The sequence below is a fragment of the Nannospalax galili genome, unplaced genomic scaffold (assembly GCF_000622305.1).
Source record: "Nannospalax galili isolate Female #2095 unplaced genomic scaffold, S.galili_v1.0 scaffold124, whole genome shotgun sequence".
NCBI classification, from domain to species: domain Eukaryota; kingdom Metazoa; phylum Chordata; class Mammalia; order Rodentia; family Spalacidae; genus Nannospalax; species Nannospalax galili.
The window spans coordinates 496,572-519,569 of NW_008352485.1; the positions used below are offsets into that span (position 1 = coordinate 496,572).

A 22,998-nucleotide genomic window follows, 5' to 3' on the forward strand; every position below is an offset into this window, starting at 1 on the left:
GAACTTGTAATGCTAATTACTCTTGCCTTTACTTCTCCTTCACACCTCCTATTCATGATTCAAAGACTTTCTTTTCCTCCTTGAGATAAGAGTCATGCAATTTGGGAGTCTTTTAGCAGACCCATTGAAGGGGTACTTCAATTGCCTTACCCTGCATCCTTGTTGAGCATGGAAGAAGCTAGAGAAGTCTGTGTCCCAATTCTCTACTGGCAATTTGGGTAACCTCTTCAGAGGATGGTGTGATAAGAATAGGAGGGAGGAATTTGCTAGGCAGTAAGGGTAAAAAGCCCCCCCCCCCCAAGCCAGTTTCTTGGCTAAAACTTACAATGTCCTTGGGCCAAAAATGTCAAAAATCCTTTAAAGATTTTAGGGTTAACTCTTCAGAAGGGGGAATGTTAGAGTAGCCAAAAAGCCCCATAAAAATAAATTAATTAAAGAAGAAGAGTACACGAAGTTGTCAGAAAAAGTGATGGGGCGATATGGGAGGAGTTGGAGGGGAGGGAGTGGATATGGATTTGATCAAAATACTTTATATACATGTATGAAATTCTAAATAAATTAATTTAAAAATAAATAAAATATTTTTTAAATTCTCAAATTCAGGTCTGGAGAGATGGCTCAGTGGTTAAGAGCACTGACTGCTTTTGCAGAGGACCCAGGCTCGATTCCCAGCATCCACATGGTGGCTAACAACTGTCCATAACCCCAGTTCCTGGGGAATCTGATGCTTTATTCTGATCTCTATGGGCATTTCATGACCCAGGTACCCATACATACATGCTTACAATACACTCATACACACAAAAAAATTTATAAAATATTAAAAAAAGAAACTCTCAAATTAATAAAAAATATTTTTTAAAAAAATGTATGCCAACAGCATTGTTTACTCTGTGAGATGCTGTCAGTCATGACCTGCAAAGTGCTTTCCAGATAGAACTATTTATTTCCATCAGTGTTCTGGCTTAGAAGATGGCTATTCAGAACAGTGCTGCTCCATGGTGTTCAATCAATAACAGACCATACATGCAGCAGTTGTTCTGTAAGACTGTCATCCTGTCAGCCAGTGAGGTTGTGTCTCTGTTGTGTCGCAGTGCATTACATCATTCGTTTGTGGTGGCGCTACAGGAAACAAACCCACTGTGCTGTCACTCATATAAAAGTGTAGTTCACACATTTGTTTATTTTTGTGGGGTGTGTGCATGTGTGTGCACATATGTGTGTGGAGCACTTGCCTGTGCTCACGTGGAGGTCAGAGATGATTTTGAGTGTCTTCCTCTATCATTTCCCAGTTTCCTTTTCTTTTATTTTGAGGCAGTCTCTTGGAAAATCCGGAGCACACAAATTAGTTAAACTGGCCAGTCAATCTTGAGGATCTGCCTGTCTCTGCCCATCCTCATAGCATCCTGGGTTACAGAAAATATGCTGCTGTACACATCTTTTACATGGCTGCCAAGGACCCAAACTCAGGTCCTCATCCTTGTGCAGGAAGCACTTTACAAACTGAGCCATCTCCCCAGCCTCAACACGCAGAATTAGGGTACCATACTGACGATGATAAATGATCATGTTACTGGTCCATATACTTACTATGCTGGTAGAGCACACTCCTATTTACATGTACTGTTCACTGTAGAGGTCTGTGCTGTCAGACTAGCATCAGCCTCACCTATCCCATTCCTACTGCATTTTTTGATTTGTAGCATTGTCTTTTGTGCTTGAATTAATATTATATTTTGTTCATCATGTCCTAGGAACAATAAATTATACCACACATAGAGACTGCATGTGTAATAAACATTACACTACCTAGTGATGTACTTAGAATTTACTCCCATTGTTAAGCAACATAACTATCTTGAGCAAGCAAAAGTCACTCAGCAACAACACCAGAATGTGGCCTAGAATGGTTAAATATTATTAACTATGTATCACCATCCTTTCATCCACCTTGCTACTCCCAAGACCTGGTGGGTCCAAGCTACAGAATACAGTGACTTACCGTGACTGGCATGGGTGAGAGTTGCACCTTCGCACCTGGGGCTCAGGGCGACTTGCTTGGGGGCAATCACTGTCATTCACCAGGGTTGTGGTCTTGTTTACAATCCTTGTGCATGACACGATGGTTCTGCGTTCCCCTGGAAACCAAACCATAGGAGCTGAGAAACTAAGGTCGTACAGTTATTCCTTGAGGGCTCTTTGGGTGGAAGTACTGATCAGTGTGCCGTTTAAAGTGGCTGTTGTAATATGATAGTATTAGTTGTCAAAGAAGAGGAGGAACTAGAATCCTAGGGATGGAATGTATAAGATTTGGCAGGGCAGTGTGGTGTGGGGAAAGATTTAGAACAAGATCAGAAAGAAGCAGCACCTCGGATCAGCTGTGTCCTTGGACAGCTTGGGATTTACTGAGGCCAAAGTTCTGGTTCAGGTCTATTTCCACTAAAGATTGACAATCTTTTGATCTGCAGCTTGAGATTTAAATTCTATGGAGATCTGGTCCCAATTAAATACCTGTAAATCAGCCTTCACCAGAGAGTCTGGCTACCTGTTTGTTCCAGGACCGCTGCTGGCTAGGAAGAAGTGAAGAGCAGGGTGGCCAGTATGAAGGACACACAGAGTTGACATGCACTTGTCCACTTAGCCTACTAGTACCAATGCCTCAGTGCTACATGCTCTTGGACAGCTTTGCAAACCCATTAGTCTTCCTTTGAATGCTCCCTAAGCACCCAAAACACAATGAATACAACTTTGTGGGAGAGGCTGAGCACTGGCAGTTAGGAAGGTGGCCTCTGGGCCAGCTGTCTGGGTTCCTCTTGGCTTTGTCACCACAGTATCAACACTTGGCTGCCATGCTTCAGTGACTCAGTTTCTCCAAATGGGTCAGCTTGCTTCACCTCCCTCTGCCTCAGATGCTCCAGTGTTATGAATGAATACCTGTGAAGTACCTGGAATGGAACTTCAGGGGGCCAATGCTTCATGTTACTGTATTATAGTCATTGTTATGGCTTTAGAAGAGTGATCAAAGAGATTAACAGGGAGTCAAGTACAACAGTGTGGATCCTAGATTCTTGTGGGGTCAGTTGTCTAAGGAATTTGTCAGATAGAGATGACTAAAAGAGCCACAGTGTTTGAGCTAAGGCCCACAAATACAGTCTCAGATGAATATGAAAGCACAGACCTGTTGAAGCTAGCTTTCAGTTTTGGCAGATCTGGCAGGTGAAGGGAGCTGGAAATCATTGGTGTCATAAAGGGACTGCCACCAAGGATGTGGAGACAGTGGCAGCTCAGAGCTCCCAGGGAAGCACTGCCTGCTATGGCTCCCCTGGGATGGGCTTCACCTGCAGCAGGCTGGTCCAGAGGAAAGTCTGGTCACAGCTAGAGATAGAGGCATAGGCTGCTGTGCCATCAGCACAGGGGGCCACTGAAGAACCAAGGAACAGGAGGCTTCCCAGGAAAAGGTGTGGCTGATGGTGGCACTCAGATGCTCTGCCAACTGCCACAGGCTGCAGGAGAAAACATTTGAAAACATACTGTGGGCAGTTAGTTGAGATGGAGAGGAAGGAACTGAAGGGCTTGATCACATGGTGGCTGTTTTCTACCTATGGACAATGAGTCAAGCCCTTTAAATGATGTATTTGACATAGTTTTAGTGGTCACTTTGTCACTCAAGAGCAGGGATAGGTGGGTTCTATCTTGCCATCCCACTCTCTGGGCTGGGATCCAGAGTCCCGGTCATCCTCTGTCCTAACTGTGTTACCTACCAATCTTTGTCCCATCTCTCATGACTCTACTGTGTAGGTACCGTATTGAGGTAACAAATAATACTGCATGAGGGATTGCGGGCTAGCAGTGCAGAATAGTTTCCATCTGCTCCTTCTTAAAATCTTTAAAAATTTAAAATTTATCTTGTTCTTTGACAATTTACCGTATGTATATACTGAATTTTGGTCATTTCTACCTCCCATTATCCTCTTTCATCCCTTTTCTTTCTCTCACTGAAATCCTTCTTCCCAACATGCCATGCTTCTAATCTGATATCCTTTTTGACCCCGAGTTTAATGTTAGTTATCTGCATGAACATGAGTAGGGGGATAATTTATTGGAACATGGGCAACTTAATGCCCCAGTAGTAAACATGCCACCTTTACTGGTATTGATTCTTGCACTGTGACAGTCTTTTTGGCCCATCCTGCCATCTCTATGGTGGAATTAGAGGTGTCATCTCATTTAGAGGTGAGAACACGCAGTTGTAAATAGACAGGGCAGGTTGTGTGCGGAAGTTGGGCAGATCTGTAGAGTCAGGACTTATGCTTTGTGTTTTGCTCAATCCAGAGGATTTTGCTATCTGGGGAGGTGGCAGAAAGAACAGGGTACTTGGGTGTGGGTGAGGACATCATCTGGTGCCATTCCACCAAGTTGGAGGTCTAGTCTATCTATCCCTATGGTTATTCTTTTGTATCCGCCATCTAGACACATGATGGGCAACTCTACTTGTAAATCTAGAGTAGCAGTATGAGCCCACTAACAAACACATGGGAGCTGTGACAACTCCACCATGTGTTCTGCAGAGGCTTTTAGGGCTTAAATTTCTGTGGAAGCCTGGGCTCTCTGTTCCCACATGGTGTGGACTGGTGCAGAAGGCTTTAGACTCAACACTTCTTTAGCAAAACTGCACAACAGCTCCCCATGTCCCCTGCTCACCTCCTCCACACTGAACGCTGCATCCTTCCCAGCCACTGTGGGTCCAGAGGAACAGAGCATCCTGTGGCTTGGCAGGCTCACTTTGATTTTCGGCACTCTGGTTTACAGGTATGGAATACTCGTAGTGAATTCCATAATTCTGGTCATGAAATAACAGCACCTGAATCCACAGGAAAATGCAGGCTGTGTTGAGATGGAGTGAACACCCACAGACTGTAGAATGAAAAATCTCTACTAGGGGATAGTCAACTCTTTTCTGGAGATCAAAGTAGGTTCAAGCTAAGGGTGCTCCTCTGTCTCAGGCCCCAGTTCCTAGGACTCAGTCAGGGATGGTGAATGCGTACTATTGTTGCTGAGTCCTACTCTCTCCTACCCCAGAGAAGACCTGTTTACTTGAGGAATTTGGGGCAGTGAACCTTCTGCAATGTGTGGCAGAGTCCACATTCCTGTCAGCTCACTCGGGAGTCCACCCTTACAGATGAGAAAGGCGCAAACATACTGCTTTCCCCTAGAAAGACAAGCTGCGTCACTCCATGCCTTCAAAATGAGCTCTGCCCTCCAGTCTTCATCCCTAGTCAGTTCTACACTGCAGTTGGTACACTGGGTAAATCAGGCTCAAGGGCATGATAATGGCCTGCTGCAGAGGAATTTAGGGCACCTCTTTTTGGGATACTGATGCTGTGTACACCTTGGTGTTGCCATGGAGCCTGAATGATGACTAGTCCTGTGGGTAGGCAGAAGCATGGCTCAGGACTGAACACTGAAGGTGGGTGGAGGTGGAGAGGTATTTGTGCTTTCCTGTGGGGAGCCATGCTGTAGCTTGGGGAACCCTTGCATCTGAAGTCCTAGTGAGGGTGCAGAATGGAGGGTCTACACTGTGCCTGGAAATGCAAGCGGCAGACAAGCCTTGTCAAATCAGCAGGTGTTTCATTGCTTTAGTTATGTAGACACAACGATGCAAAGTAGGTTGTCCTATAGAAGATGGAAGTGGCCTGGTGGTAGACCAGTGAGTATCCTTGGGGCTAAGCAGCTAGAAAGTTCATCTTCAGTCACAGAGATCTGGGAGAAGGGGCCAGCAAGAGCTAAAGGCAAAATGCATAGCCTGCCTGACTAGGCTTGGGTAGATTAGGTTGGATATGAGTCGGATGAGAGGAGGCAAGTGTTCCAAGCCTTCCTGAACCTTCAAGGCTGATCTGCAGGATGGGGGCAGGGACTGTAGAAGCAGACATAATAGCTTAAATGTCCACTTTCCCAGCAAATAGACCTGCAGTCATGCACTTGGAAAAAAATGCCTCCAGTTTAAAAAAAAAAAAACCCAGGTAAACTAAACTTGTCTATAAAGGAGAGCTTTATTATTTTAGTGTGGGAATAAGACTGGCAAATTGAGAATCCATATGAAACCAATTTCATGCAATTTCGTAGCCACGTATGATTTGTGTATACATGTATATAATTGGTTTCAAATGCTGGTCTCTAGGACTTTGTGGGTGCCCCAATTCTGCAAATAATGTGTACATCCTAATTCTGGGATGGTAGCTTCCTATGTAGGGCAAAGGAGCATTTCTCATCTGTAGGTTTAAAACCTTAAAGTGATGTGGACTGATCACATTTTAAGAGAGAAAAACAATTAACATTAAATAAAGGCTAAAAACTCCAGATGGTTGGGAGTTACTTTCTCTGACTTTTGTTATGGTATAAACAGCTGTAGGCTGTGCACAGGCTTCAGTAGACTGAAGATCTACGCAGTTCATAGGAACTTTGGGTAAAGAAGAGACGTATACTCATCTCAGTGCTTGTCAGAGAAGGTGAACTTGTGCGGTAACAGCTGGTCTTTCTGCACGGGTCTTACTTGTCTGGCCTTCTCTGCCCCTCTGAATATCTGCTTTGAACTTGGAATAGCTGTGGGTACTTTTTTTTTAAAATGACTTTCACTAGGAAATATCTCATCTTGGAGAAATGGCATTGGAATGGATCCTTAAATCCCAGAGCTCTATTTGCAGAAATGTATGCAGTGGATTTAGGCTTAGCGTGCACTGGCAGATTCCCTCAGTTTATGGCACACATGGAAGCTGGCTGGTTTTTGCTGCAGCAGAAACTGGAAAGGGGTTACCAGGCCATACTCAGGACTTGGCGCTAGTGGTAGTCAGAGAATCTTCTGAGTGTCACGTGATCTCAAATAGCTGCAGCTCTCCAGGCATCACAATTTAATGAGTAAAAAGAACTTTCAAGGAGAAACCAGCAGAAACTGAGAACAGTGTATGCTCTGATGACAGGTACTCAAGCTACCACAAACCTTGTTCTTCAGGAGACACAGAATCAGCAATCATGCACAAACCTGTCATGCACAAAGCCCTGGGTTCAATCTCCAGCACCTCCCCCCAAATGATCAATAATAGTGTGTTGTCACAAATTATCCATGAGTTCTCTCAGACCCCAAGAAGAAAACAGTGGCATGACTTTCCCTAGAGGTTTACAGTGTTTAAAATGACACCTGGCCCATGTCTAAGTGCTAAGCGTGGACTTTCCTGTAAATAACAGATAACAATGACATCACAGTGAGCCCCAAGCTCTCAGGTTTCTGAGGACCACCTGGGGAGTAACTTCACAATGAGATATGATTCTTTCCTGATTCCCCAGTGCTGGGTTTAAGCTGAGTCTTGCAATCTAAGTGGTACTAGACCAGACACTGTATCAACAGTTTACTTTCAAATGGAGGTTTTCAGTGATGGGGCAGCACCATGTGTCCTGCCGTCTAATGTGTAAACATATTTTGAGCATGGCCATTTGCTATTAAGCTGTCCCAGCAGCCACCCATGTAGCTGCACATGTCCTTCCTGGAGGCAGCTCCTTCTGAAAAAGCTAGGTGCTCTGTTGGTGAGGAGCCAGGGAGAAGGTTCAGAAGAGGAACTGTAAAGGTGGAAGGAATAAGGCCAATCAGGAGGAGAAGGGGCAGGGTGATGGCTCAGCCAGTAAAGCACATACCATGCAAGCATGAGGATCTGAGTTTGGATCCTCAGCATCCACGTATAAAGCTGGGTATGGCAGTGTGAGTGTGTAATCCTGACACTAGGAGTTGGGGTAGAGACAGGTGGCCAGCTACTCTAGCCAAATTGATGAGCTTCATGTTAGGCAAGAGATCGTCTCAAAATATAAAGCATGGAGTATGACTGAAGAAAGATATTCAGTGCTGACCTCTGGACACACACACACACACACACACACACACACACACAGAGTATGTACATCTGAGTGCATAATGCATGTACCCATGAGTACATACACACATATGCACACACGCAAAAAATAAAAATAAAACACCACATGTATATGTATAGGATTGACTTTTATAAAATGGACATAATCTGGACTAATGGCTTTTAATTAACCACAGCAACCAGGTGCTCTTGTGACTTGTGACCTGGGCACCTGATCTTGTTTCCTCAAAACCTTAATTTTGTATTCCATCTAAGAAGATAATGAATGAATGAATATGGGTGTGCTTGAGAATTAGCATATCAAAGTGCTAAAAGGCAGCATACCCATCTCCACTACACATAGTGGAGATTGGGAAGGATTCGTGACCTTGGGTGAATGGAATATTCTAGAAGTAGGGATGAAAAGATGGAATGTTCTGTTAAGATGAGAGTGGAACCAAACTTGTACTTCCCTAATTGAAGCTGGGGAAACCATTTTGAATAAAATTGTGGATGGGGCCTGACTTGAAGAAACAGTTCCAGAGAAAAAGGGTTCTAAAGACAGTTCCATCAACAGTTCCAGGAGACAGGTGGTTCTAAGAGGTATCTGGGGGAACAAGTTCTCTCTGAGTTTGGGCCCACTCTTACAAACTAAATTTAAGAGTTGGGCTTTTTGTTCAGGTAATTGTAATGTTGGTGCAATAATGCTGTACATACGTGTGCACACACAAATAAATAAACACATAAATAAATACATGAATGAAAATAATATAAAAGACAGAGGAGAGGCCTGAGCATCAGGGAGCCTCACAAACTCCCAGGAAGGCACCACTTTCCACCCAGGTGGTAGGGAAAGGGACTCTGATAAACTTAAGTGTGTAGGACTGGCAACTTACCATCAGATGCAGTGGCGCTGTGGTTGGTCCCTTGGCAGAAAATTTCTCCCATAGGCCTCTTCTCACATAGCGGACAGTTGTGCCGGCAATCTGGAACTCTCCGGGGAGCTCGATCTTCCAGTCACTATTGATGGATCTTTTACTGGAGTCTTTGAGAGCTAGAAAAGAAATTGAACACTGAGAAATCAGGAGCATCCTGCCTGTCTTTAGAGGGTCCTGCCTGAGTCTGAGACCTTGACTCCATGGGTGCAGGCAGGAGTCTAAAGTGAAGGCAGGAGTCTACCTGGGCTCTGAGGATAGAAGGATGGCTTACAGGAAGCAAAGTACTCCCTGTTCATGGGAGGGAGAGCTGTGGAGACTGATGGTATATCTTCCAACATGGCTACCCACCTCAGAATCAATCCTAATAGTGGGACTGTGGGAGGTACCAGAAGCTAGAGACAGCCTTGGCCCAGTCTAAACCTATGGCTATGGATGGTTTCTTGCCTGATGAATGGATTCTACTTTAATATGTACAATGCTTCAAAACATGTTTTGGAGCTTTAGAAAAATCCATCCACTCATTTGAATTTAAAAAGTTTTAACAAGTATTAATTGCATGTATTTTGAGGCTCAGGGTGAGAGTTGAATATGTGCATAAAACACACATTGAAGAGACCCAGCTTCTCTTTTTAATCTCTCTAGTAATCCTCCGGAACATTTCTCTAGTAAGCACTCCTCTATACTCAGGTGACTTTCCTTTTTTTTCTGGTCTTTTTGAGTCAGGGTCTCCCTGTAGCCTCAGTTGTCCTGGAACTATGTGGACCAGGCTGGCCTCAAACTCACAGAGATCTGCCTGCCTCTGCCTCCCAAGTGCTGGGATTAAAGGCATGCGCCACCACGCCCAGCCAGTTTTCCCTTTTTAAAAACTTCTACATATGACAGAAAACACACAGCATTTGTCTTTCTGTGTCTCTCTTATTTCATGTCATAAAATGTCCTGTCATTCTACCCACTTTGCTGTAAATGACAGGCAAAATATAGGCAAATGATCATAACAGAATTTTATGTATTTATTTTGAGACGGGGTCTTTAGCATAGGCATGTCTCAAACTCCCTATGTAGCCAAGGATGACTTTGAACTTGATCTTCTTGCTACTACCTTTCTAGTACTGAGGTTATAGTTGGACACCACCACATCCAGTGGTACTGTGAACTGAACCCTGGGCTTTGTGAATGCTAAACAAGCATTCTACCAACTGAACTACAACCCTAGACTTTTTCCTGAGGCAGGGACAGGATATTACATTGTAGCCCAGGCTGGCCTTAAACTCATGGCAATCCTTCTGCCAACCACTATAACCAGTTTGATATTTCTTAAAAGAAATACAAATGGCCTATAAATATGTAAAAAAATGTATAACAAATGAATGAATAGCCTGATAAAACAAAAACCCCAAATCAAATCATAAGCCCTCAGTGAAATGCAAATTATCTCACCCTATGGTTATTACCAATAAAACATAACTAATGTTGGCAAATATATGGAAAAAAGGAACTCTTATATGTTGTGACTGGGAATGTACATTTCTCTGGCTATTATGGAAAATTCACAGTAAAGGCAGATCCACCATATGATCCAGGTATTCCATTGGATATGGAATTAGCACACCATAGAGACACTGCATTTACTGTAGCACTACTCACAAGTAAGATACAGAATGGGCCTAGGTGCCAATAGGTGAATGGGTTGGGGATGGGTGGGTACAGAAAAAGCAGTCTACACATACGCAATGAAGTATTATTTAACCACGAAGAAAAATGAACTCATCCTACATTTTACTGTTCCCTCCCTAGGGATCTGGAAAGGTAACGTAACTCCAGCATTGTCTGAGGACCTGATACCACACATTGGGAAAGTGGATGTTCCTTTAGGAAATAATACTATTCTGTTATGTATTTATGCATAGAAACCCTGGCACAGATGTGGTGATAACATCCAACAGCTGCCAGGGTGGGGTGCTGGCTGAGCACTCACACTGTAGTTTTGTGGCCTCGGGTCCCCTCACATCCACCTCTGCTTGGTGTAAAGCCTATGGGGGAGATGACGTCCACATGCTGCTGTTTCCACAGCACATTCTCGAGTCTTGGCCTTCTTGCTTATGAGAGCCTTTTGCAGTGAAATTCTGGCTTCCTTTTCTTTTGCTGTTATTTAGTGAAAATCCCTGCAAATCCCTAAGACTTACCTGCTTTGGGTGAGCAGGAGGCAGATGACAAGAGGTGATATTCCCCAGAATGAAACTCCCATACACCTTCTCTACAGAGCTAGAGCCTTGACATCCCAGACTTCTCCATGTCACTCTGGGGGCCCCAGTTTATAGTCAAATTGAGAGACCACTACATTTCCCATTGTCTGCCTGCTGAGATCAGAAACTAAATGCCACTCTGACCACCAATTTTGGATACTGAGACCTAAAGGGGGTCAGTGGAAACCAAATCTATCAGCTAAGACTGGTCAAAAGCCTGATGTTAAGATAGCCAACTAAGACAGCAGAATGTAGGGGAGGTCTAACCTCAGTTCCCTGGTCTGCATGATGCTATGGTCCTGAAAAACAGAGTGGAGAAGCAAGTTCAGGTACCTACCCAGGGGAACAGGCAGGCTGCTGTCCAGCATGGTGACACCCAGGTGGGGTGCATGCCTGGGCGTGGGGGCTGTGCACAGGAGCTGGAGGATTCCCAGACTCCAGGGAAGGCTTAGGAAAGAGATCACTCTGCCATTTGGAACCAAATCTGTTTTGTTAGAGACATTCTACCTGTGGTTGAAATTTTCTGGCTACTGAAGAGGAGGTGAGGCTGTGGGGACCGCTCAGTTTCTTTGCTATTCTAACACCAATACCTGCAGAGCACTATTTAAGAAGCCCTTGTTACCACTTAGCTCCTTCATGTACTCTTGCCCATTTAACCTTCCCAATAACTCTCAGAATTATTTTCCTCATATCACAGATGAAGAAACGGGAGGCATATAGAAGTTCATGAACTTGCCTAAAGACCTCAGCATGCAGCTGTAGAGATGAGCTCTAAGCCCAGTAGACCAAGGCTAACATACTTGGCATTCTCATCTTCAGGTGAAGGTGATGGAGGTATTCTTTGTCTTTGGCCTTCTCTGGGGGATTGGAACATAGCTTCTTGCCCATGTTCAAATACAGTTGTTCTGAGACACAGTGTAGCCTGGTGGGAAGTAGCAGGAAGGAAAAACAGGGGGCAAGGTCCTCTAATAAGGAGCAAGTTGAGGATGCTATGGAACAGGAGGGCACCCCTGCCGATCTCTCCCCCTAGTCTGAGTGTTTTCTGGAGCCTAGGGCCTCAAGACAGAGCACTCTTTATTGCTCTCAGGGAGCTCACAGTTTGGAGGATAGACAGGTGATTGATATGACAGCTTCATGTGCTGTATAACAGTAGCACAGACAGGGACAGGCAACTGGGATCACTTCCTGGAAGAAGTAGCCTGTGAATTTAGGTAGTAAGGCAAATGGGGGTAAAAGGGGTCTGTGGGAGTCTGTGGTAGGCCTGGAAGTGGGGCCCTGACTCCTGACCCTAGGAGGCTGCAATAGACCTGTGGTGGGGCCTGGGGAGGAGGAGCAAGGGGAAGGTAAAGGCAACCTTGTTTCCACAAGTCTGCCTAGGAAAACAGGGATAGAATGGAGGTCAGTCACAGGAAGGAGGCAGATAGTGGCTGTCACTGTGATGGGCAGAAGACTCTGGAGTAAGCAGTGCCATCCACTGTCATGCCTGGGCTACTCCATGGAGCCCATTTTCCACACACAGGCCAGAAGAGTTGGGCCACACCTCTCTCTTTGCCTCAACTCACCTGAGCCAGAGACTCCCACATGCACTGACTGCCCCCCATTCATCCATCCAGGCTCTAGGCCAGGAGTCTAGAGGTCATGTCCTGGCCCATTCTGGTGTAGTGGCCAGCCCAAGTGCTAGGGCATTTGCTGCCTCCTTATTTTTCCCTCGCTAAGAGATGGGCCCCAGAGCTTCTCTTAGGAGAATGTCTTCCCACTAGTCACATGTCTGACCCCTAACTTTGCCAGCTCCATGCTTATGCTACCATTTAACCCTGGTGGGACTTTCATTCACCTGAGGCAGAAGCAGCTTGCTTCACACACATTGCCTAGACATAAGCCTGATCTGCCACCACATGGGATAAGGCCCCCAGAGAGGACAAGGGTGTCAGGACAGGAGGTTCCTGGCACATCATTTGAAGCACCCGGATCCTGCAGAGTCTGAAGCTGTCAGTTACTGAGGACTGGGTTTGTCTGTCACATGTGCCCACGGAGGATGGCTTATAAAGATTACTTAGTCACGATAAGGGCAGAGCAGATCAGAGAAGAAAACCACTCATGGGTTTCTAAGAAGTCACCTCAGCTACTTGTCAGCAAAGGTTCAGCATCCCTGAAATATAGTGGGCCTGGCATATGCACTTGGGCCTCTGCTCCCATCCAGCAGTCATCCCCTGCCCAGGTGGCTTTTCCCATTGGTTTTATGTGTGTACTTCTCCAGCCCTTTTTGTAAGATGCTGCAAGTGATTTAGTGAATTATAAATTAAAAAATATCCTGGTCCATATGCCAAGGTTAAACATCTGGGAGGTCAAGTGAAGGGCTACAAAGGGGCAAGAGGACACATTTGGAGATGATAAAAACCATGCTTGAGTGGGGGAACAGTTAATAGAATAATCTGCATGGTCCCTGGGGGAGCTCTAGAAAACAAGGCCCTGACAATGGTGTGTATTGCTATCTGAGGTATAAACACCCTCGCCACGGAGGTTTCAAGTTGTCTAACTGCCATCTGGGAATAGGAGTTGACTCTCACAGCACCCAGGGGGTTCTGTAGGTCACTATCTTGGCTTTGGAAGTGCTGGTCCACAGTGCCAAACTGGGAGTCACAGCTCTGAGTAAGTATAGGGAGGAGGCAGTAGTTCTGGTTTCAGAAAGAAGAAAGTTTGGTGCCCTAAGAATGGCTAGTAGCTATCTCCATGGTGGCCATGAACTTGCAGACAGGCAAATACCACCTTACCACTGCTGCTTGGACTCCAGCAAACAGCCAGCACCCTGTCCTCAGGACAGTGATGTGTATGCTCTATCAAGGTATCTCAGCAGTAGAAGAATTTGAAGCAGGAGGGCAGTGCTTTTGGAGACATGGGGATGGCTTTCAACCCTTTAGATTTGGGTGGGAGTCACTTAGCAAGATGCAAGGTTTACAAGTTCCCACGTTCCATGTAGGAAGATCAGAACTTTCTGCCAAAATCAAGCATTTAGTACTTGCCATTCCTTTTAAAGGGTGAAACTGCAATCTCAGAATCTGTTGGGACATCATGATAATTTTTATCAGCAAACAAGCAGCTGTCACACAGAGTCCAGTGATCCAATGGCTTGCTGGGGCTGTCACATCTTGTCTCTTTAGGTGCTAGCAGGAGCTGTTCTGCTTTCTAGGAGTGGCCCAGGGAGAGGTCTGCAGAAGAGGGCTGCTCCTCTGTACAGGAGCTCATTCCAAGGCCCTGTGCATGATGTGGTTTTCCTTAAAGAAGCTGCTGCTACCTGCACCCCCCACACACCCCCACACCCCTAGACATCAAGACCTCTTTGCAAGCATATTGAGATCATTCAGTTTGCAGTTTAAATTAGGATTTGGGGACCCAGAGAAGATTTAAAATGGTGATCAAAATGATCACACAGGCTTTGATTTACAGGCAAATAAGAAAGTTCATGACAAAGAGAACTGGATTCTACCAGCAGCATGATTTCATCTACAAAATCTAGAGTTCTGATTCATTGAGATTTCCCCTTACTGCATCTGCCTGGGTCAGAGGCTGTATGTCCCAAACCATGGTCCAGAAAAACAACGGTAACATGCTTTTGTGAATTTTGCTGTGAAGCCTTTCAACAGTTGGGTAGACTTTTTGCTAGGCAGTGCAAGACAGATTCAGAACCAAACCTCTACATGGCCCAGAATACAAGATCTCATGCTGAGCATCATTTACCCACCATCTTGAGACTTCTAGGCATTCTAACAGAAGATGACCAGCATTCCATGGAGCAAGGAGAGGCACCGCTTGTCAGAGCGGTGGATGGAGAGCTGGGTTTTCCCCGCTGCCTACTTGCTTTCCACTGGCCCAGAGGATGCGGAAGGCTGGTGGGATTCTTTGCAGTTCTCCCCCTCCTAGAGTCAACTGGAAGACCTGACCCATAGTCAACCCACTTCTATTCCTGGCACTGCATCAGCTTCTTTTATTTCCACTCTGAGTTCAGCCAGCTCTGTTCTTAGCCATGGATACAAACTGTGGAGGCATTTCCTATTCCAGGTGGTTTTGAGCAGAAAGCCAGCCAGCGCGGGCTGAAGGTAGGTGGGGTGAAATTCTTCAGGAACTGCTCCCAGCAAATGTGAGAGTAATTCAGAATTATACTGGGTTGACTTCCAAAGCACCCAGCCCTGAGTGGAAACATGGTCTGCTGGAACTGACTTTAGAAACATAACAAGCGTGGACCACCGTCAGGCTTGTACTGTCCATGTGCCAGGGCCCAGAATACTGGGATTATGTTTCTGGATAAGATAAGGGGACCAAGGCTGGCTCTGGGCTCCTATGCAGGCACAGCACTGTTTCTGGGGAGCTAAGTCATTCAGACATTTAAACCAATTCCCTTGCGGCAGAGATCAGCTTCTCTGAAGTGCACACGAAGGCGGCTTAGGAAGCGTGTGCCAATGAAAAGTTGCCTCCACTGGTCAGTCTGTGGTCCTGATTGGACATCACTGGCAATTCTGAGAGGCTTCATGGAATACAGAGGATTCAGATGGAGTGAGGAATTAGTACATTCACCTAAGCCCCCTGGAGCTTCCATGTGCTACCTGTGAGGCTAGCCTAGTGATGCTGTGTGGTACATTGGGCAGGGGGCGGGGTCAAGTCTCTAAAGCACATCAGAGCTCAGTGACTAGGGGCCACTAATAAGGAAGTCACTGTTTTTCTTTGCATATGTGGTATGTAGGCTGTGATAGCCGAGCTGTAGGGACAACTATCCATGCTCCCTCCCCTGGGCAGCATCAATTAGTCATTTTTTGTTGGTCCTAATGTAAATTCCAGTGAAGAGTTCCTTTTTACTCTGGGACTTAGATGTTAGGGATTTTAACAGATTCTGATACCCTTTGTCATTTTTAAACTTCCACAGAACAGCAGAGATGGAAAAAGCCTTTCTATTTCTCCCAGGCACCTGGAAATGGGGTCAGGCAGAGATGGATGCTGGACACCTTAGAAGCCAGGATTGGAAGCCAAAGGACTTATCTGCTGGGCACCTGCCACTACTTTATGGAAGAATTGATGTGTTGAGCTCAGAACTAGGCCAGCTCTTGGACTACTGGGATTATGATTTTGTAAAGAAAATAAGGGTAAAACGTGACCTTTGCCTCACATGTAGGCCTAGTGTCTCTTGGGAATAAAAATGTCATTCCCTGGAAAATAGTATATCCCCACTGCACCAGCTGGAGAAAAAGGTAAATTTTGGGTGTGACACTAAGTTATTGGGTCAGCTCTGGTGATGATGATCCAGTTTCCTTAGGTGAACAGAAAAGAGAGGGGGCAGTATCTTTGAGAACTTAGTAAAAGGCCATCAGTCTGAAAATAGTTTCCCAAAGCAGCACAAGGCCCTGTTTTAGATAGCGTTTGTGTTGTTCTCTTTGGAGTGGGAACAGATGGAACAGTGCCCATGTCAGAGAGGTGGGAAAACTATGGCAATGTTAACCTGAGTGATCACAAGAAGACAAGGGGGACAGTAGGTGATAAAGCTGTGGAGGAGAACTTCAGGGCAGCTGGGACCCCAGGGAGATTAGACCTAGTACAAGGTTTTGGCCCACCTCCTGCCTGGTCCTAAGGCAAATGTGCCCAGCATATCCTGAAGTGTTTATTACTTTGTAATAAGGGTAACATTGTTATCTAAGGCTCTGTAATAGAACTGTGGTCTTGGTTAACACCGGCCTATTAGATTTTCCTTTTGTGCCTTTAGAGTTACTCAAGTTGTGACCATTTTAAATGAAGGTGTGAATACTTTTGTACCAAGGTAGGAATGTGAACAAAAACGCAACTGTTTTTCTATCAGTGATAAAAATTCAAATATAAAGGTTTCATGGGCAATTTCAACTTAGCCAAAATACTGAGAAATTATTCTTCACTTTTTCTGCCTCCCATCCTCAAACAGCACCTTATAACACAGGCTGGGAGATTATAATATGAAGGGAGCTTAGGAAAGGGGAGCCTGGATCAGAAACCCTTTGTAAAGCACACTCATGTGTTCAGTGTCGTGCTCTGACTGTTCGGTCCTAAAGGACCAGGCTGACCTTTGCTGTTGGGTTGATGGTGAGGAAAAGATCACTCAGAAGGTCTCCTCTGACTAGGAAGGAGTTTCATTGAATCAGTCCCTCTACAGAAGGTAATCAGGCAGGATGGAATCCAATTCTATAGAGGCATATGGGTATGCTTGAAATCAGTGGGGTCAGTTTCTATCAATTAGCTTAGCTGAAGAATCAGTACTATTATGATTTTTCATTCAGCTTAGGCCATTGCTTTTTACTCAACAAGAGCCACCCCCAGAGCCAGTGGCAGCATCCCGAAGGATGACAGGTGGTAGGCCCATGCTGCCTGGACTAACTGCACTGGGCTCTTCAGGACTCATTTCAGGAAATGTATCTCCTCAGTACCTCACGGCTTCCTTTCCTCTTTTGCTATATTCCTTTCAGTCCAAAGCTGACAATTCTAACTGAGTCTACCTTAGCCCCAAACTTGCCTTGGGGCTCACTGCCAAATACAACTCTTTAGTCCACTTTGAGTGCTTAATGTCATTGTGGTTGACGTACAGGTGTAAAATCAAGCTGACATGAGAGAAGAATGTTGAACAAAATCGACTGTCCTCTAATCATCGAAATCAATTCTCAGAACAACAACGGTGAATGAAGTGAGTTTTGTTTTACCCAGAAAACTGTGTGCAGGTTTGTCTTCTACCACACGGATCCTCCGAGCTCCCACAGGAATGACAGCAGCTTCGATATAACCTGCAGTGACAAATGACATACAGCTGACCACACTTCTGTCCTGAATCAGTGGCCCACTCAGCACTGCCTCCACCTAACACACCCCCTATGGTGGGTTCAGAGGCTGCAGGTTAGCATAGCTTGAGGAATCAGGAGAATCAATGTAGGTAGAGTTCTTTCTTCTATGACCACAATCTCCTGGCCACCCAGTTTCTAGAGAGTGCCATTCATATGTGCTCTACGTTGAATTGCAACCTCCTCCCTTAAACTTATATTTTGAAAACCCTAGTATCTGAGAATCTGACCTCATTTGGAAACAGGACCACGTCAGATGCATTTAGCTAAGATGAAGTCATATTGGAAGCAGACAAGTCTTTATCTGACAAAAAGAAACCTTTTTATAAAAATTACATTTATGTCTGTCTGTATGTCTGTATGTGTATGTGTGTGTATATATCTAGGGAAATATGCCCATGCCAAAGCACATTTGTGGATGCCAGGGGAAAACTTATGAGATCCCATATGGGTTCCAGGGATCAAACTCAGGTTAACAGGCTTGACAAGCATCTTTACCCACTGAGCCATCTTGCCAGCCCCAAACACATTTAAAAATTTTTAAAATTTTATGTGTGAGTGTATTGCCTGCATGTATGTAAGTGCACCCATGTTGTGTAATGCCTGAGGAGGTCAGAAGAGGGTGTCAGATCCCCTGGAACTGGAGTTATGGATGGTTGTTAGTCACCATGTGGGTACTGGGAACTGAACCCAGGTCCTCTGCAAGAGCAGACAGTGCTCTTAACTGCTGAGTCATCTCTCCAACCCAAGAAACTAAGTTTCTATTGGCTATGCCACCTACTTTGTGGCACACTGTTACAGCCGTTCCAGTAAACGAATACAGCCTAGAATTCCACATGGTACATGGTGAAGAGTGCCCTGGTCTCACTTGTCTGTTGGAGGTTCCCTCATGCTTTTATGTAATTTGACTTTCCTCTGAATGTCTACAGGATGATAGTGGAAGAAAACAGACATGTTCTACAGCAAAGCCATTCCCTTCACATGCCTGGCACTGCCTCCTGCTCCTGCTGTCTTGGCCATTTCTGCCAGTCTCATTGGATATACTTTTGCTCACTTCCTTGATTATTTACATGTAGAGTGGGAGTTGTGCATGCTCACAGTGTTGGAAAACAGGTGGTTAGTGACCATTCAGGGTAGAGACGACTGGAGGTTGCTACATCAAGTGCCTGGTTAATTGGGCAACTTTGTCAGTAAGTAGGCCCAATGTGGCTTTGGGATTCTGAAATACAGGCTGGTAAGCATTTACATTTTTGTTTGGGTTTGATACAGGGGTACTAGGTGGTTGCATCAGCCTCTGTGAGGATGTCCTTCCCAAATGTGATCATCATAAACAGCAGAGGAATTTACACTTAAAACACATTTAGAGCTTTCTAGGTCTGACTACAAGGAGATTCTACAAATACCTATTTTGAGGAGCTTATTTACGTATTTAATTTTCTCACAATACAAATGTCTTTATTTGCAACATAAAGATAACACACAACAATTGAAACAATCTAAGGTAGAAAACCAAAATCAACCTATACTACATTGCACCAAGAAAATCACTCTGAAGAAATATTTTACTATTTTATCAGATTTCGCTATTTTTATCAGACAAGTATGTCTTAGTGCATTTAAACATACACATATTCTTTTATGTCAACCTGATGCTATACATGCTTTAAAAAAAAATTGGGGGGCCGGGTGTGGTGGCACATGCCTTTAATCCCAGTACTCTGGAGGCAGAGGCAGGCAGATCTCTGGGGCTCAAGGCCAGCCTGGTCTACATAGTGAGTTCTAGGACAGCTGGGGCTATAGGAAGACCCTGTCTCAAAAAGACCAAAAAAAATTTTTTTTTTCTTATGTGTATGAGTGTTTTGTCTATGTAAGTTACCTGTGTTGTGCAATGCCTACAGAGGACAAGAGACCACATCAGATTCTCTAGAATTGGAGTTACAGACAGTTGTTAGCCACTAGGTGGGTGCTAGGAACCCAAACTGAACCATCTGTAAGAGCAGATGCTGAGCCATCTCTCCAGTCCCCTATACATGCTTTCAAGGTATAGGAGACAATTTACAATACAGCCACATGCTACATGTAAAACTAAGCAAGCATCATGTATGTGAAGCAACAAGAATGTCATTTTACAAGATAATGACCCACAGAGAACCCAAACCATGGTGGGGGTGATTATGGTTCAAGTGCTCTGAGGTCTTCTATTGTTTGGGATAAAATGGTACCATGATTTCAGTTGAGGCCCAGAAGCAATAGAGTCACTTATTACCTCTTCAAGATGGAAGCTATTCATACTGTAGGATTAAAAAGAACTTCTCACCTTCACAAGTGATACATCACAGTCTCATAGGAAATATGTGAATGGGACAGAGTCCTATGAATACTAAATATTGTCCTTATTTTGTTACTGATTGCAACAGGAATAGTTCTACTATTTTGCACTTCAGTATAATGTGAGGTTATTTACATGAAATTATGCAACTAAAATGAAATATTTCATAAATAACATGTATTGTGCATAATCTATCATAGGGGACAGGGCAAGGTGCTCCAAGGACACTCTTTTACCTAGGCCTCTCTTCCTGCTTTTCACCACCTCCAATTCATGCCATCATATTATGAATCCATGAAGGTACAATCTAGTTATTGGGAAAAAGCCCTCACAATCACTCTGAAGTGTGTTTTACTCCAAAGCACTTGTTTATTTATTTAGTTATATAGTTAGTTTTTTTTTTTTTAATGCAGAGTCTCCTAGTAACCTTAGTAGGTCTGGAACTGTTATGTAGGTCAGGCTGGTCTTGATCTCATAGATATCTGCCTGCCTCTGCCTCCTGAGTGCTGGGATTAAAGGTGTGTGCACCACCATGCCTGTCCTAAGCATTTCTTAATCCAAACATGTTGACAATGAAGCTTAACCATCACAATTATATAGCACTTGTGCTGATTCTCTTTAAAAACTATGTGTTAAGTGAGACAAGTTCTAACTGTACCATCTACTTGTGGTTAACAGGTTTGTGAGATCTGGAGGGACAGGGTAGTAGGATAGGGAACAGGGCTTTGCTCTGGCTTGGAACATGGGTTTATGTGTTTCAGTGAATGAACTTTTACTTTAAAACAATTTATATCTTTTAAGTTTACATAAAATACATGAGATTATTTTCTCAATATAAAAATTTTATGAATATAGACAAATCTTAAGTTCATTTTATCCTAATTATCGCTCTTTCTGGAAAGAAATCTATCAATTTGATATATTCACTCATATACCTTAATGTCTAAATACATCTATAGGGTCTGTTGAGATGGGTCAGAAGTTAAGAGACTGCTCTTGCAGAGGACCCAGGTTCAAATCCCAGAACTCACATGGTGTCTAACAACCATCTGTAACTCCAGTTCCAGGGAATTTGATACCCTCTTCTGACCTCCTCAGGCATTGTGTGACATGGGTACACTTATATACACGCAGGCAAAACATTCATACACATAAAATTAAAAAATGATAAAAATATATCTACAGAAATAAAAATATGTTGTATATTTATTTAGTTATATAGTTAGGGTTTTTTTTTTGATACAGGGTCTCCAAGTAGCACCAGCTGTCCTGGAGCTGCTATGTAGGCCAGGCTGGTCTCGATCTCGCATTTGTCCATATTTTATATAAAAGTTGTCAATAGCACTATAGCTTAACATTGTATTATATTACATTTGTTGTTTTAAAATATGATGTCTTTGCAGATCATGTGAATTATTACATATAGTACTACTTCATGTTTTTCTTAAATTGCTAAGTAGTTTAAACTATTGCCTTGTTGATAGACATTTATATTACTATAAAATATTTACTGTTAGGAACAATGTTACATCATGATTATGAATAAAATCTCTCAATAAAGTATCTACAAACTTAATTGAGCAGCAGGCAAAGAATATCATATGCTATGTTCTAATATGATCCCAAGAATGCAAGATAGTCAGCCCTATTAGTAAGAGACCCAAACTACATGATTCCCTCAATAAACACAGAGAAAACATTTGAAAAATTCAATTAGGAACAGAAGGAGAGAATCCTTGGGGTGATAAAGGGGTATATATGGAAAACATTCAGCTAACAACATAACTGCTTATGAAATGTTGAATGATTTTTCCCTTAAGATCAAGAATTAAAAAAAAAACATAGCTTGCTTGCCTTTTCTATTTAACACTGTATTGGAAATTCTGTTTAGAACAGTTAAGAAAAACAAATAAAATACATACAGGTAGAAATAAAAAAGTAAAATGATCTCTATCTGCACATGCTAACATCTTATACATAGAAAATCCTAAGGGATAAAATTAAGGAACTATTAGAAGACATTCAGAAGATGCAAAAACACAAAATTAGCACATAAAAATCAACTGCATTATGAAAAAACAGAAAATAATTTACCATCCCAAACAATAAAATATTGCAGATGACATTTAAGAAAGGATCTGTAAGATCTATACACTGAAGCCTGTAATACTGTTGAGAGCTATTAAGAAGATCTAGCTATTGTGAGGTGAACACAAGTCTCTGCAATAGGAAAGAAGAGTTCTTGGGCATATGCCTAGGATTGGGGTTGTTGGATTATATGATAGATCATTTCTAGCTTTTTGAGGAACCTCTACACTGATTTCCATAGTGGCTTTTTAATTTCAGTAAGCCCCACTTGTTGATTGCTGGTCTTATTTCCTGGACACCTAGGGTCCTATTCAGAAAGTCCTAATATGAGTTTATATCCTAAAGTGTAATCCATACTCTTTTTTCTAGAAGTTTCAGATCTAACATTGAGATCTTTGATCCATTTGATTTGGTTTACGTAAAGGATGAGAGGGAAGGATCAAGTTTCATTCTGCAAAGAGATAACCCGTTTTCTCAGCACCATTTATTAAAGATCCTGTCATTTTCTCCAATGTATGTTTCTGGCATTTTTTTTTCATCAAAAATTAGGTGGCTGTAGGTGCATGGATTTAAATATGGGTCCTTGAATGTATTTCATAGGTAATGTAACTGTTTTGTGCCTGTACCATGCTATGTTTACCAATATGGCTCTGTATTACAACT

The 22,998-nt window shown here is 43.5% G+C and overlaps 1 protein-coding gene across 2 annotated transcripts in view; it reads right to left on the reverse strand.

The window, feature by feature from the left end:
* The window catches only part of Adamts17 (ADAM metallopeptidase with thrombospondin type 1 motif 17), a 396,140-nt gene that overhangs the window by 83,019 nt on the left and 290,123 nt on the right, over positions 1-22,998 (reverse strand). For both annotated transcript variants that reach the window (XM_008849526.2, XM_029554310.1), the window contains 4 exons: positions 17,784-17,864; positions 8,792-8,949; positions 4,702-4,861; positions 2,003-2,138 (listed from right to left, as the gene is read on the reverse strand). In XM_008849526.2, the coding sequence (XP_008847748.1) occupies positions 2,003-2,138; positions 4,702-4,861; positions 8,792-8,949; positions 17,784-17,864 (535 nt within the window). The remainder of the gene's footprint in view (positions 1-2,002; positions 2,139-4,701; positions 4,862-8,791; positions 8,950-17,783; positions 17,865-22,998) is intronic.